Source organism: Oncorhynchus mykiss, chromosome 8 (genome assembly GCF_013265735.2).
Source record: "Oncorhynchus mykiss isolate Arlee chromosome 8, USDA_OmykA_1.1, whole genome shotgun sequence".
NCBI classification, from domain to species: domain Eukaryota; kingdom Metazoa; phylum Chordata; class Actinopteri; order Salmoniformes; family Salmonidae; genus Oncorhynchus; species Oncorhynchus mykiss.
Genome location: NC_048572.1, coordinates 70,929,785 through 70,942,577, shown reverse-complemented (window position 1 = coordinate 70,942,577; position 12,793 = coordinate 70,929,785). Strand labels below are relative to the sequence as shown.

Sequence of the window (12,793 nt, the reverse complement as noted above, 5' to 3'; positions counted from 1 at the left end):
ATAACTTGAAAGGCCGCTCAGCAAGGAAGACGCCACTGCTCCAAAACCGCCATAAAAAAAACAGACTACGGTTTGCAACTGCACATGGGGACAAAGAACTGTTTGGCCATAATGAACATCGTTATGTTTGGAGGAAAAAAGGGGAGGCTTGCAAGCCGAAGAACACAATCCCAACTGTGAAGTACGGGGGTGGAAGCATCATGGTGTTGGGGTGCTTTGCTGCAGGTGGGACTGGTGCACTTCAGAAAATAGATGGCATCATGAGGTAGGAAATTATTTGGATATATTGAAGAAACATCTCAAGACATCAGTCAGGAAGTTAAAGCTTGGTCGCAAATGGGTCTTCTAAATGGACAATGACCCCAAGCATACTTCCAAAGTTGTAGCAAAATGGCAACATAAAGAAGGTATTGGACAACAAAAAGAAGGTGTTGGTAAAAGGACAACATAAAGAAGGTGTTGGTAAAAGGACAACATAAAGAAGGTATTGGACAACAAAAAGAAGGTGTTGGTAAAAGGACAACAAAAAGAAGGTATTGGAGTGGCCATCACAAAGCCCTGACCTAAATCATAGAGAGAATTTGTGGGCAGAACTGAAAAAGCGTGTGTGAGAAAGGAGGCCAACAAACCTGACTCAGTTACACCAGCTCTATCAGGAGGAATGGGCCAAAATTCACCCAACTTATTGTGGGAAGCTTGTGGAAGGCTACCTGAAACGTTTGACACAAGTTCAACAATTTAAAGGCAATGCTACCAAATACTAATTGAGTGTATGTAAACTTCTGAGCCACTGGGAATGTGATAAAATAAATAAAAGCTGAAATCAATCAATCATTCTCTCTACTATTATTCTGACATTTCACATTATAAAAAATAAAGTGGTGATCCTAACTGACCTAAGTCAGGGACTTTTTAATAGGATTAAATGTCAGGAATTGTGAAAAACTGAGTTTAAATGTATTTGGCTAAGGTGTATGTAAACTTCCGACTTCAACTGTAGCATTCGTTCTCAGTAAAATCCAGTCAACATCTGGGACAATTCATACGGATGGATGGTCGACCGAATCGGCCCCCCAGAGAAATATGAGGTGTGATAGTCTTCCTCTTTCCCCTGCTCAGCTCTGGAACTGCAGTAAATTGTGATGAAGATGACCAAGGCCACAACCTCACCTTACATTTTACATTTACATTTGAGTTATTTAGCAGATGCTCTCATCCAGAGAGACTTACAGCCTCTCCTTGACATATAGCCTCTCTTTACCCTCTACATTTTTATTTCAGAGGCAGCAGCCATAGCTAAAGGGCAACATCAGGATCAGTGCTTCTAATTTGTCTTTTCACAGTGGAATTGGCTTTCATTCAGGGACCGACTACCGCATTTGGGAACCTGGGGCAACAATCTTTTTTTTTACATGTATTTTTTAGGGGGGGGGGGGGGGGGGGGGGGCAGATTTCCTTTTGTGAAAATAGCTACCTTTCTGCAATTCAACACATTTGTTAAACATTTAGCAGTTTTATAATGCTATTCTACACATGTTGTCATGACGCTAAGATAAAATATTGCAGTTTAAAAGCAAATTTCCTGCAATTCTACACTTTTTTTTGCCATGGGTCAGAGAGAAAAATGTGCTGCTTTATTGCTCATCACATGCTATTGTTCACATTTTGCCATGAGGCTGAGAGAACATTTAGCAGTTTTAATGTTTTACTTATAACTTTCAAAGGCAACATTGATGCACCCAAAAGGCCAAGTTAGAATAAAATAAATAAATAGATAGATTAACACATGCACATAACATCTAACAGCTATCTGATCTGACTCAATACATAAACCAACATGTGTGAATCAAATGTTAAAGAGATGATAAGGGTGGTAGTAGTGCCAATAGTTGGCTAATCAAATAATAGCTGTAGCCTAATAATGGTAATAGCACAGTTTCTAAACCCAGAGGCGCAACATCGCAAGACTTCCGTGAACACTTGTGAAGCAGACTCAGCGTACCAGGCCAGGGTTTGGGGTTTGAGAAGTCAATGAGAGAAGTGAAAAATTCCTCCTTAGTTGTTCATTTTCTCGATTTCTAAAGAGACAACCTACATAGATTCAAGCCAATGTCTAACTGAACATGTTTTTACTCCAACCTCGAAAGTGACAAACTTAAATTTCTGTCAAAAACTACTTTATATCAAAGGAGTGCTTTTGATTTGACGGCAGATGCGCAATTCGGCGCGATTCCATGTTTTTGTGCATTAGCTTAGCTAGCCAATGTCACCATGACATCGCCTACAAGAATTTTCAAGGATTTCTACTGGAGAAGCAGTTTCTGCCTATCTTCAAACTGTACTGTCTTTGGTAACATAATTACAAATCAATTGTAGACTGCAAATTGACTGCAAGAATCCCAAACATATATAATATTTGACAAAAACAGATATACGATCACATACTGTATATCTCTCTATTAAATGTGGGAAAACTTTGGAACAGATTTCCAAAATTAAAATCACTTGGAGCTATATTTGCTGGTGTTTTACAGTCTTTTATGTCCAACAATGGGCAGCCACATAAAATCACCCGCGTACCACCAGTTGGGGAACCCTGCTTTATGTTATGTGCATGTGTTAATCTATCATACTCCTTCCAACTTCATGGTATACAATGTGGCACTGTAGGTAGGAGAGAGCTAGTCATAATGTAGGCTGGTTGACATCTTGTCACAGGACCTTATTGGCAAATTTCCCTCAAGCCTTGGTTTTCTTGACAAAGACATTCTTAACTTGACCTACAGATCTTTGATTTATGGTATTAGCTGTATGGGGTAGAGGGGGTATAGTCGGAGCATAAACATGTCAATGATATGTCAACACCTTTTCATTTAATAGAAACTGGGATCTGACTCAATACATCAACTAGATTGCTACCTTTGACCATTGACCTGCACTGCTCAATACTCCTTTCACAAGAATTTGTAACAATTACAGAATATTGATGATAAAGCCTTGATACAGCCCTAACAGGTGTAGCTGTTAGGCTCATTGAACTCAGCGAGCAGCTTACCTTGAATACTACTTATGAGAGAGTGACAATCAAACCTAGAGTCTTAATATCCACTTCAAAGCCAATGGATAGTAACAAGATACAGTGGGTATCATAAGTATTCATCCCCTTGGATTTCTTCACATTTAATTATGTTACAAAGTGGGATTAAATCTGATTAAATTGTACTTTTTTTGTCAATGATCTACACAATACACTCAAACATTTTCATTTTTTTTTTAGATGAATGAAAGACAAGGCTAATATACCTTTATTAAGACAAGTATTCACCCCCCCTTTTCACACCTGGATTATTTGCCCATTATTCTATTCAAAAATCTTCAAGCTCTGTCCAGGTGTTAGGAATCATGGCTAGATAGCAATTTTCAAGTCTTGCCATAGATTGTCAAGCAGATTTAAGTCAAAACCGTAACTTGGCCACTCAGGAACTTTCATTGTCTTCTAGGTAAGGAACTTCAGTGTAGATTTGACTTGTGTTGTAGGTTATTGTCCTGCTGAAAGGTGAATTCCTCTCCCAGTGTCTGCAGTAAAGACTGAAACAGTTTTTCCTCTAGGATTTTGCCTGCGATTAGAGCCATTCCGTTTATTTTTTATCTTTGCCGATGTTAAGCATACAAATACCATGATGCAGGCACCACTATTCTTGAAATTAAGGAGGTAGTTACTCAGAGATGTGTTCTGTTGGATTTTCCACAAACATAAGGCTTTGCATTTAGGCCAAAAATGTTATTCATTTCCCGTTTTTTTGCAGTAGTACTTTAGTACCTACAGGATGCATGTTTTGGAATATTTGTATTCTGTATATTTGTTTTCTTCTTTTCACTCTGTCATTTAGGTCATTATTGTGGATGTTGATCCATCCTAAGTTTTCTCCCATCACAGCCAATGAACTCTGTAGCTGTTTTAAAATCAATGGTGACATCCCTGGGCAGTTTCCTTCCTGTCCTGCAGCTCAGTTAAGAAGGACAACTGTATATTTGATGTGTCTGGGTGGTTTAATACATAATCCACAGTATAATTATTAACTTGACCATGCTTAAAGAGATATTCAGTGTCTGATTTGTTATTGTTAGCTATTTACCAATCACTGCCTTTCTTTATAAGGCTTTTGAAAAGCTCCCAGGTCTTTGTGGTTGAATCTGTGCTTGAAATGTAACACTTGACTGAGGGACTTACAAATGTTGTATTATGTATGGGGGCAGAGGAAGGGGTAGTCATTTTAAAAATCATGTCAACCCCTATTATTTCACACAAATTGAGTCCATGTAACTTTTGTGATTTGTTAAGCCAAATTTGACTCCTGGACTAATTTAGGCTTGCAACAACTATATTATAGTTATTTCATTGTTATTAATTTGTAAATATTTTTAGAATGTTATTTTCACTTTGACATTATGGAGTTGTTTTGTGTAGATAAATGACAAAAAAAATCACAATTAATTATATTTCCATCCCACTTTGAAACAACAAAATGTGAAAGCATTCTGAGGGGTGTGAATACTTCTGATACCCACTGTTTCTGACCCCTCAAGTTATTAAGTTGACTTGCCCTGTCTTTATCAAACGTTACTACTGTAAGAAGAGTGGAAATTGTAAATATCTATTCTATAACGGATCAGATATATTCCAAAGGGCTATTCAAGTAATCTAGATAATGTCTTAAAAAGTATTAAAACCAGAATGCAGACGATAGTTGGGTTGCCATGGGACTGGTCATATTATGCCCGGCTGGTTTGATTGCATGCATTCCACATTATTAGGTGCAGAAGACTAACAACCAGCAGGCTATAACCATGTAGAACATTGGAATGGTAATACCAACAATAATTTCACTGCAACAGCAGCATTCCCTCATCTACCAGTCTATTTAAAACTGACAATGTCGATATGGGCAGTGTACTTTGGGCAGTGTACTGCCTCTGTACTTCAACCTTGCTTTACATCATTGTGGACAGAAAGAGGACTGACACCGCACTTAGCTGGGGGAACTGCGGGTGCCTATACATTTGGACACGTCGGAGCCTCGGAGGCAGTATGAAGGGCTACTGCATGCTGAAACCTGAAGTAATTGCATATTTTACACTTAATAGGTCCTTTATCATAATCTGAATGAACTGTTCCCCATTGTGCATTACGCAATGTGAGAGCCAATGATGATATATTGTTAGTCTACTTATTAGATATTAGATGATAGATCATGAGACTATTATACTGAAATTAACCTATATAGTAGCGATAGGCTACAAATGGCGTATGAATAAAAGTGAACGTTTTTCGAGGTATCATAGGCTACACGATAGCACACTACTGTGAATAACCATCATTATCTTACATGTAAATTGCATTGTAGGCTATTATACAACATACAAATTAGTGGTTGACTAGAATGTCTAGCTTACCTGATTTTCTGGTAACAGGTGTGATGTAATATTGGTTCCAGTCTGCTCCTCACATCAATCTGTCCTGAAATGTGTTTATTTATTCAGTGATGGCTACAGATTCAAAAGAATCTCTGCAAAATCACGTTTCCTGGCACCGTCGCCCACGTTATCCAATACACTGAGGCAATGTGCAAAAACCGTTAAACATCCCACACTTACACTAAAAACGTGTATTTTTCCATATTAGTCATGCAGAAACAAGACACGGCATCCTTTTCGTCGACAGTAATTTCCAGCATGGCATGGAATACTGTTTCACATGTTTCCTTACTGTGCGCTCTGGTGCCAAAATGACTGGCTGAAAATCACATGAGATTTGTTTCAACTCACGTCAATCGCCTCAGTTATTCGTTTAGGATACTCGCGGAGCTCTTACATCTCTCCCGATGTGAAATTACTTTCACTGTTGAATAAGAGCATCTACTATGTACATAGCCTAAGATACATCCAACCTAAAGGTCTCCGGTGCAAGGAGCGCTTTTAAAGGAAATTATCGGCGAGCACTGCGGTATGGTTTTGTTGAATGGGACCCTGGGCTGCTATCAGCCTGCAGTGAAGGCGAATTGATGCAAAAGCAGATTCAAATGAACCAGTTCCAACATCTTTTTCTTCAAAACTGTGATTTTTAAAGTAGTCTATTTTGCAATATATTAGCTTGGAATACATATCAAGAACATGTATTCCTAACCCGTTATCAGGGCTAGATATGGTCTCTCTCTCAGTATGCCTACCTTCTCTGCTACTCAGAGAAGGTAGGCTATTCAGGATTCAGTGTGTATCTCACAGCAGATCAGGAATCTCACTTGGAGCTCCTCAGTACATTGACAGCTGTTTTCAGTGCCTTGAGATCCTCTACCCTGCAGCCCTTATTGCGTAAGCAACTGTGCAGGTTTTCCAGTTGCAGGTGTCATGCAATCAGAGCTATCTAGGCTGTAGCCATATAGATTACAGCCCAATATATAGGCCTAGATGATTGCAATAGTGTCTCTGTTTTGTTCTGCACAACACACTGCCCCAACACACTGAACAGGCAGTTAACCCACTGTTCCTAGGCCATCATTGAAAATAAGAATTTGTTCTTAACTGACTTGCCTAGTTAAATAAAGGTGTTGTTACATAAAACTTGCACTCACCTTTGTAAGTGTATTGTGTTACCATGTAATTGCATTCAGCTTTGTAAGTGTATTGCCATTCTAATTATCAGTTTTATACACACTTGATATAAAGTGGAACCAATTTGAGGATCATAGACCTGAGAGTTAAAATGACCCTTATGTGAATGTGAACGCTATTAATTTTATGCTCCACATAGCAAGCCTTCCTAGTCATGATGTCATCTCACAGGTAAGTGCTTGATTCTCTTTTCACAAATTAGTTCTTGTCATTTCAGGTGATTTTCAAAATGATTGTTGATAATATTTATTTATAGAAAACATCACTTTTCTGCCCTGAACAGGACCTGATTAGATTGAAGAGGACGCACACCAATATGCTTAAGCATCACATCCCCCTACAGTACAACCTGTGAGTAATGTAACCAGTGTGAAATGGCTAGCTAGTTAGTGGGGTGCGTGCTAATAGAGTTTCAATCGGTGACATCACTCGCTCTGAGACCTTGCCCCGCAAGGGTCGCAGCTTTTGTGGAGCGATGCTTCGTGGGAGGCAGTTGTTGATATGTGCAGAGGGTCCCTGGTTCGAGCCCAGGTAGGGGTGAGGAGAGGGACGGAAGCAATACTGTTACATTGGTGCCGTGACCTGGATCACTGGTTGCTGTGGAAAAGAAGTAGGTCAAAAGGGGGTTGAGTGTAACCGGTGTGAAATGGCTAGCTAGTTAGCGTGGTGCGCACTAATAGCGTTTCAGTCGGTGATGTCACTCGCTCTGAGACCTTGAAGTAGTTGTTCCCCTTGCCCTGCAAGGGCTGCAGCTTTTGATGCTTCTTGGGAGGCAGTTGTCGATGTGTGCAGAAGGTCCCTGGTCCAAGCCCAGTTAGGGGCGAGGAGAGGGACGGAAGCAATACTGTTACAGTAACAGTTGTATATTGGGTATCCATGTTGATGTATATGTTGAAACCTGCAGTTTGGACTTGTGTTTTCTCAATAAAGCTTTGTTTTAAGTGCAGAATAGTTCATCCAAAATCCCTTTGTGAAACATTGTTGCTTTCTTACCTTGTAAAAAGTAGGCAAGTTTACTTTGTGTTTTTGTTGTTGTTGTCGTTTTTTATTTAGAAAAAACTATATATCAGAAAGTACAACATAACACTCACCAACATTCAAACATACAAAAATACAAACATAAATAAACATATGGAGCCGTACATCCATTTACAGTATGTTGTCAGACAAATGTTGTTCAAGACAGCTTCATCCAACATGCTGGAACATTAGGTCGGTGACCACATTGACCAAATATTGAGCTATCCAACTAATTGTGTATAATATATCATTTAGCCAGTAACAAAGTGAAATTATTTGTCTCCAATTAGGTTTTGAAGATAATATAACTAGTTCACAATTCACTTTAAGTTAGCACCAAAATAAGATAAAACAAATCGGATGAATTTGCCAATCTTAATTCTTATGCTAACTATTAATATTCCTCCTTTGTTTTATTATTTTTGCCAAATAAAGCCATTGCCAAGAGTTAACTGGACACAAGAGGGCGTAGGGTGGTGGGTGATACGTTCCCTTCCCCTCCTCAGTCTCAGCAGACTCGGAAGAGGTAAATGTGATTATGTTGTTGAGATTGACCTTGAAAACCAACTGAAGTTAGATTGACATTTTAAGGAAGAATACCTTATTGGATTATTGGAAAGGAAATGTATGACTTTCTGCCTGCATACACACCGACGTCAGAGGACGCTTCCCTGAGGACAATCACATTCAATGACAATGTGAACAGAGTTTGTTTTCACCTTTTACTGCTTGTATTTACCTACATGTCATTATTGTATTGGGGAAATGGGAAACATATATTTTATAGGCCTAAATAAATAGAAAATCAAACGTGTGTATGCTGTAGCACATTGGGATCAATATAATGTAATACCATGCAGATGTTTTTACAATTCTATCCCTTATTAAATGAAATGAGTCCTCCGTGTCATTGCACCGTATATCCATTTCCATGCCTTCTGAGCTATGCAACACACAACGCTCATTACCAACAATCTGCACATTCCGATGATTGCACTGGTATGCATCCTTAGATCAGAGCTCTGCTTAGTTACACGCCCAAACACCACCACCACCACCACTAGTCCACACACCTCCCCACTCCACACATAAAAACACCTGTTTAGTGTTTAGCAAGATGGGTGGGTCTTGACTCCGCCCATTACAAATGTACGTATAAAAATGTTTTTAATTGGTTTGAAGACCCCTGCTATGTAAATTCGTTTTGTGAGACTCCTCCCATGCACCTGATAGGGAGTATTTACAGCTCTTTACTGCTGCCTGCTGTACTGTTACAACAGCGCTCTCTGCACTACACGATGACACTTCACTGGACTATGCAATAAGGATTTCCGTCTCTGCAGTGATTTGTCGCGCCCTGAGGGGACCGTTATATTTACGAAAAAAGTTTTATACCACATTTTCAGTCCTATTTATTTTTCCAAGATGCCACGCTCGTTTCTTGTCAAGAAACATTTCAACTCATCTAAGAAGCCAAATTATAGCGAGCTGGAAAGCCCTATAGGTAAGCAACAACCTTTTCTAAATTAATCGCTCAACCGATATATGGGTTACATTGACATGCTACAAAGTTTACAAATTGACTGCGGTCAGGCTATTATCCTGATATGTAGTTTCATTGTATCTCTATGTCAAAGTTAGTGTTACTTTGTAACTTTCTAATCCGTGCAATTCAGTGAGGCGATGTTATTCAGCTCTTTTTGAAGGAAATTATAAATTGACATTATTATTACTGTGAGGTAAAAATGACTTTTAATCACCTAAATGAATGTTTTCTTTATTTCCATTTTCAGTATTTATTTCACCGTATCTCTACAAGGGCCTTCCATTGCCAGTCATCCCTCAACCGGAGATCCTTAGCTCCGTGGTTTACAACCCTATCACCGTATGGACTACGAGCAGCTTGCCGTTATCCCCGCTTTCAAGTGACCTGTCTCCCATCTCTGGATACCCCTCATCGCTCTCTGACACCTCATCCAAAGACCACAGCGGCTCTGAGAGTCCCAGGAGCGATGAAGACGAGCGGATGCTTACCAAACTAACAGACCCTCATGGAGTGGAGGCAGAGAAATTCCAATGTAGTTTGTGTAAAAAGTCCTATTCTACTTATTCTGGACTGCTGAAGCATAAGCAACTGCACTGTGACGCTCAGACGAGGAAATCATTCAGTTGTAAATACTGCGAAAAGGAGTACGTCAGTCTTGGAGCGCTAAAAATGCACATCAGAACTCACACTTTGCCTTGTGTCTGTAAAATATGTGGCAAAGCTTTCTCAAGACCGTGGTTGCTTCAGGGACACATCAGAACGCACACTGGTGAGTGACTAAAGATTGAGTGCCACACTGTACTGTAGCCTATACTTGGAAATATTGAAGATAGCTGCTTGGTGGGCTATTCCAATTTAGGATAACTGCAATTTATGGGATATATTATTTATGATAAGGGGTTTTAACAGACTGTACATGTATTTATCATATACATATTGCAAAGTGTATTGCAATGCTGAAATTCCCTATGTGCCTGTCAAAACAGTTATGTGATAAGTGGTAACTCATGTTAAAGAAGGGGTTTTCACACCACTTTACAAGACTTGGGACATGCTTGTGTTGTTCCATGTTCTGGTTCATACTCTTCACTAAGTAGCCTAAAAGATTCCTACTTCTATGTCAAGCCATATGTCATGCTTGACATAAAGTCAGGGAAGAAGGAATGTGGCTTTCCTCTAGTGATTCCTAACTTTTACAGTGCACTATAAGTGTAATGCTCTAGTTAAGTTATTACAGTTGATTATGGAGCAAATAGTTCATACAGTATTAGGCCTATGTCAGTTTAGTGGAGTGGATAGTTGTGTTTGTTTTGTATATCTTATCTGCCTGTGAATACTGACACATTTCTTCTCCTTTCCCCTCTGACAGGAGAGAAGCCCTTCTCCTGCCCCCATTGCAGTAGGGCTTTTGCGGACAGGTCCAACCTCAGGGCACACCTACAAACCCATTCGGATGTGAAAAAATACCAATGCAAGAACTGTTCCAAAACCTTCTCCAGAATGTCTCTTCTGCACAAGCATGAGGAATCTGGTTGTTGTGTAGTACATTGAGACTGCTGGAATGGGAGACAGTGTCACCGCCAAAGACCTCTGGTACTTTTCAGTCCTCAAAAACTGTTCAGGGGATATTACATACTGAGGCTTTGTTACCAAATATGCAAGACTTTCTTTGACTGACTGCCGGAATGACAATCCATTTAATTTCAGTGTAAAATCAAATACTCTCTGTCATGTGCTTTTCATTTTAAACAGTTTTTTTCTCCTATTGCAATCAGTGTTGAACTATACAGTATGTTAGTTATGCCATGTGCCATTCTGTCTGTACATTTCATGTACTTTTGGGCAGGGCGCAACTTTGTTTTTAGAAGTGGGGGGGACATAATTATCAATATTTTTTTATCCAGTCGGATAAACACTCCAAACAGCCTACCCGACCGCTTGGAGGCGTCTGCATGGTCCATAAGCACACTGTTGCCTCGTTTTGTATCACAAAACTGCATGTTCCCCCGTCCCCAGGGAAAGTTGCGCCCATGCATTTGGGAAGTGGAGAGATATGAAATAATGTGCCTTCTCAAAGATTTTGATGTTCTGACCAATCTCTCTTAGAGGATATGTTTCTGCTTATGTCATATTCTTTTTATTTTCTTAAGAAACCACATAGTTATTCCAAGTGGACATGGTTTATGGAAACAAACGATAGAGACAGAGCAGTGCACAGCCAATGAAATTTTACAAGCCATCATAACTTAGTGAACAAGTGCAAAGATGTATTTTTAGGGTGAAAGTATTACAATTCCTGCACAATCATGACACAGCAACTGTTTTGCTCAAGATAGCAATACTTTTATCAAGTGACTCACTTCGCCTTGGCAATTATGTAGTTTTTCAAAAAAAAATATGTTGCATTTATATTTTTATATATTTGAATGTAAGTGTGAATAAGATGATTGTATTTTTGACAGTGTGAATTGTGATACTGAATGAATGATTTGATTATTTTTAAGATGCTTTTTAAAATAAAGGTTCATGAAATGTTTGTAATGCTTGGTTTTCTTTTTCTGTGCAAGGACTCTGAATAGTTTGTTATCAGGGATCCATCGTGGCATCGTGCCATGCACTTGCTGGATATTCTAGAAAATGTGTTATAAAATGTCTTCTTAATTTAACTTTATGAGATTAGTAGTCAAAGAAATATACTAAATCACATGTATCACATCATGTACGATGTCTATACCTTAGATTTTTATCAGTATACAAGTTTAAATATTTGTATTACTTTCTCTGAAACTACAAGCCTGGCATTACTATGGTAACAACCTTTTTGTGGAGTCATAGACAACTTTATATGGTAACTTTCCAACTGCTTCAAAGATAAACATACAACAGCAGAAGTCAGGTTCCTGCTCCAGTATGCTTTCATGCTTTCATTCCATGGTGGAGGTGTAGAAAGAACGAAGGGTGACTCAACCCAGACTCAAGGCTGGACCTGCTCCTTGTGAACCTGTCCAAACAAACTTGAAATTTAACACATGCTGGCTATATTGATCAACAGTCACTTGTTACACCCTTTGAGGGCCCACGGCCCTTCATTTTCCTGCCTGCAACCATTTTGACTTTTTAAATGGAAGAGCTGATGTCTTGTGGACAGCTATCTATTGTAATTCTAATTGGCCAATCAACTGGACCCCTCAGGGTTCTGTCTGTCTCTCTGTCTGACCATTTGGTGAATGCTCTCAGCCAGTGTGTTGATTGAATCTGTCTTCCTGCTAATGCATAAACTGATGTCTAATACTGAATGCTTAATTCACAGCCATCACTGCAGAGACACTTGAATAGTTTAATTCCCAGATTTGCATTATTGCTTTGACAACCTTCAAGGATTCTGGGATGTGTGCCACCAACGAATTCCTCGGGCTACATCTTTTACAGTCAATCAATCTATCAAATGTATTTATAAAGCCCTTTTACATCAGCAGATGTCATAAAGTGCTATACAGAAACCCAACCTAAACCCCCAAACAGCAAGCAATGCAGATGTAGAAGCATGGTGGCAAGAAA

At 39.2% G+C, this 12,793-nt stretch overlaps 2 protein-coding genes across 4 annotated transcripts in view; one reads left to right on the top strand and one right to left on the bottom strand.

Moving 5' to 3' along the window:
* Window positions 1-6,174, bottom strand: part of LOC110530469 (gamma-1-syntrophin) — a 38,911-nt gene extending 32,737 nt beyond the window's left edge. Inside the window, exon 1 of one of the 3 annotated variants that reach the window (XM_036986100.1) lies at window positions 5,455-6,174. The gene's annotated coding sequence lies outside the window, so the exon portion shown is untranslated. The remainder of the gene's footprint in view (window positions 1-5,454) is intronic. The other 2 variants (XM_036986101.1, XM_036986099.1) reach the window with 2 other exon arrangements.
* Window positions 6,175-8,935: 2,761 nt separating this feature from the next.
* Window positions 8,936-11,771, top strand: LOC110530468 (zinc finger protein SNAI2). The gene is made up of 3 exons (XM_021613549.2): window positions 8,936-9,193; window positions 9,483-10,004; window positions 10,605-11,771. Exons 1-3 carry the CDS (start codon window positions 9,115-9,117, stop codon window positions 10,784-10,786), a joined length of 783 nt encoding a protein of 260 aa, XP_021469224.1. The 5' UTR covers window positions 8,936-9,114; the 3' UTR covers window positions 10,787-11,771.
* Window positions 11,772-12,793: the final 1,022 nt, after the last annotated feature.

Excerpts from the sequence above, each read along its gene's own strand:
- LOC110530468 (XM_021613549.2), top strand. The coding sequence starts at position 9,115 with ATGCCACGCTCGTTTCTTGTCAAGAAACATTTCAACTCATCTAAGAAG. Across the intron at positions 9,194-9,482 it reads CGAGCTGGAAAGCCCTATAG|TATTTATTTCACCGTATCTC; the intron begins GTAAGCAACAAC and ends TTCCATTTTCAG. Across the intron at positions 10,005-10,604 it reads ACACATCAGAACGCACACTG|GAGAGAAGCCCTTCTCCTGC; the intron begins GTGAGTGACTAA and ends CCCCTCTGACAG.